At 43.5% G+C, this 2651-nt stretch overlaps 1 protein-coding gene across 1 annotated transcript; it reads left to right on the plus strand.

The window, feature by feature from the left end:
- The first annotated feature begins 344 nt into the window (after nucleotides 1-344).
- LOC147314479 (uncharacterized) lies at nucleotides 345-2379 on the plus strand. Its single transcript, XM_086262815.1, has 2 exons — nucleotides 345-1282; nucleotides 1349-2379. Exons 1-2 carry the CDS (start codon nucleotides 416-418, stop codon nucleotides 1460-1462), a joined length of 981 nt encoding a protein of 326 aa, XP_086118941.1. The 5' UTR covers nucleotides 345-415; the 3' UTR covers nucleotides 1463-2379.
- The last annotated feature ends 272 nt before the right edge of the window (nucleotides 2380-2651 follow it).

Below are 2651 nucleotides of genomic sequence, written 5' to 3' on the forward strand. Positions count from 1 at the left end.
GCTTACTACACACAGTGTAGTGGCCTATGTGAACTCACAGGCATTCACAATGACTCCACTGACGCAACAAAGGTTCAGCAAAATTTTAGAGGCGCCAAATCTGATATTCACACATGAAGGAATAAATATGGCAGACCTAATGGGGTCAGGAGAACCACATGACTGTATTAAGAAAGCCCAGGTTGAAGGAAAAATCAGGGAAGACCTAAAGGCAGAGCCCATATTTGGAGCTGAGGATTGGTTCACAGATGGATGCTGCCACAGAGATGAAGAAGGATTGAAAGCCGGCTATGCTGTAGTCTGTAGAGTAGGAACTGAGTTTCAGGTGAAAGAAGCAGGAAAAATCGAGGGACAACAGTCGGCCCAGAGAGCTGAAGTGATAGCCCTAACTCGAGCCCTGAGGTTGGCTAAAAACATGAGAGTGAACATCTACACTGACTCAGCATATGCGTTTGGAGCAGCTCATGTGGAACTGGCTCAGTGGAAGAGAGCCGGGTTCAGAACGGCCACTAATGCACCCATCTGTCACAAAAAGGCCCTGGAGGACCCAGACGAGGTAAGTATTATAAAATGCAAAGGCCACTCACAAGCAGACAGTATGGTGGCAAGAGGAAATCAGAAAGCTGACGAAGCCGCAAAGGAAGCAGCGGGCTACAAAGGACAGAGACAACTGGTGCAGGTAACCCCAGAAGAGGAGGTTAGCACTAACAGCATGGAAGAAGTTAGACAGGCTCAGGAGGAGACATCCCCAGAGGAAAAGGGGGTGTGGGAAAACAAAGGAGCCTGGCAAGATGGCGGTTTGTGGAGGGGGCCAGATGGGCGTCCCGCTTTAACGGCCAAAATGGCGGAACAAAAGGTGAATGAGGCTCACGGGCTTGGTCACGTGGGAGTGAAACAGATGGAGAGAAATTTGTGCCGATGGTGGCATCCTGATTTGAGAAGGATGATACTGGAAAAGGCCAGAACGTGCCTAATTTGTGGGGCACACAACCCAAAGCCAGCAGTAAAACCTGAAGCTGGTAAGTTTCTCATGCCAGGAAGGCCAGGAGAAGAGGTCGTGATTGATTATACCGACATGATTGATACAGGCCCAGGTGGGGTGAGGTATTTGTTGGTGTGTGTGGATGTTCTGACTGGATGGCCCGAAGCATGGGCGACCAAATGTGAAGACGCGAAAAGCGTGATTAAGTGCTTAATCAATCATTACATTCCAAGGCATGGGTTTCCCAAGAGAATTAGATCAGACAATGGTACTCACTTCAAGAATAAAGATTTGCAAGAGGTAGAGAGGATGTTGGGAGTGCAACATAAGTTCGGGACGGTCTTTCATCCTCAATCTCAAGGAAAGGTAGAGAGGATGAACCTAAATTTGAAAAACAAGTTGGCTAAAATTTGTGCGCAGACAGGGCTAAATTGGGTCGCAGCCCTGCCCATTGCTTTGATGACCATAAGATGTTTATGATGATGTTAACTTTGTATTTCAGGTGCAGTTATAACTATTTTATACATATTGCATTTTGTGCTTTTAAAGGAGTTGTGGCTCAAATTTGTCTCTGGAGGGTCACGAGCCTTTGGCTAGCGCTATGATTAGCCAATCTACTGTGAGGATAATATGAGTTCATGAAGGATTGCACACGCTTACAGACACAGAGTTAAGAAACACACATGACAGTATTGATTCCAGGCAAAAGGCCCTAAATTCATTTAGCTTTTAACTGAACTTAAAGAAGGACCAAAGAGGAAGGAAAGCATATATTTTGGTTAAGTCTGATACATTAGAATTAGAAGGTATTGTTACATTAAAGGGAGCAAAATGAAATAAAAAGGTTATACCAAAACAGGTGATAACATAGGAAATGTGAGGTTTTAAAATGAAGTTAGTGTTAACACATAGGAGTTGTTTCAAGGCAGCATTTAGCTATGATGAAATGTATACAGGAGTAATTGCTTATATGCTTAAACTTAATTGATTAAAGTGGTTGTTTTCTTTTGGAGTAGATTAACTTGCAGCAGCGACAATTTGTGCACAGGATGTTGATGATCAGATAAGGGAAAATAGAGCGAGCAACCGGACGTGAAAGCAGGGCTTAAAGAGTTCTAAAGGGATGAGTAACGTTGAAGAGTATACATAAATACAAGTCAATAAGTTAAGAAGATAATTAGGATCAGGCTTTTGATTAAAGAGTCCCAGATAGGATAAGTTAGGGAGATGCAGGAAAGGTGTTTTGTTTCTTTTGCAGAAGATCGATCTCGGCGACCACAGGAGGGGCGAGGATCCTGGAGATCTCGAGGTTCGAGACCACCAGAGAAGGGTCTGCGTGAGGACACAATGTATTGTGACCTCTGGTGTTCCAGAGGTCAAAAGAGGGAGTGTCGAGAAGGGAAATTATTTTACGGCTATTGTTAAATAATTGTCATTGCATTAATAATATAATCTGCAGCATGGATATTGCATTCAAAGGTTTAAACAGTGTCTCTTTCAGAAAGACTGAGTTGCAGGCTGACAGGAAGTTGTATGCAGAAGTGAAAGCAGGAAGTTATTTTGAGCCGCAGGCTAAGACGAGGCTTTAACAATGTAACAGATAGCTTTAAGAAGGCCTTAAGCAGCTATGACTATTTTATACACAATGCATATCTGTGCTTATTAAAGA

The sequence above is a fragment of the Aulonocara sp. 'chitande type north' Nkhata Bay genome, linkage group LG14, assembly GCF_057382095.1.
Source record: "Aulonocara sp. 'chitande type north' Nkhata Bay isolate Kocher_YH1m ecotype deep benthic linkage group LG14, A_spYH_male_GT1.1, whole genome shotgun sequence".
In the NCBI taxonomy this organism is placed as follows: domain Eukaryota; kingdom Metazoa; phylum Chordata; class Actinopteri; order Cichliformes; family Cichlidae; genus Aulonocara; species Aulonocara sp. 'chitande type north' Nkhata Bay.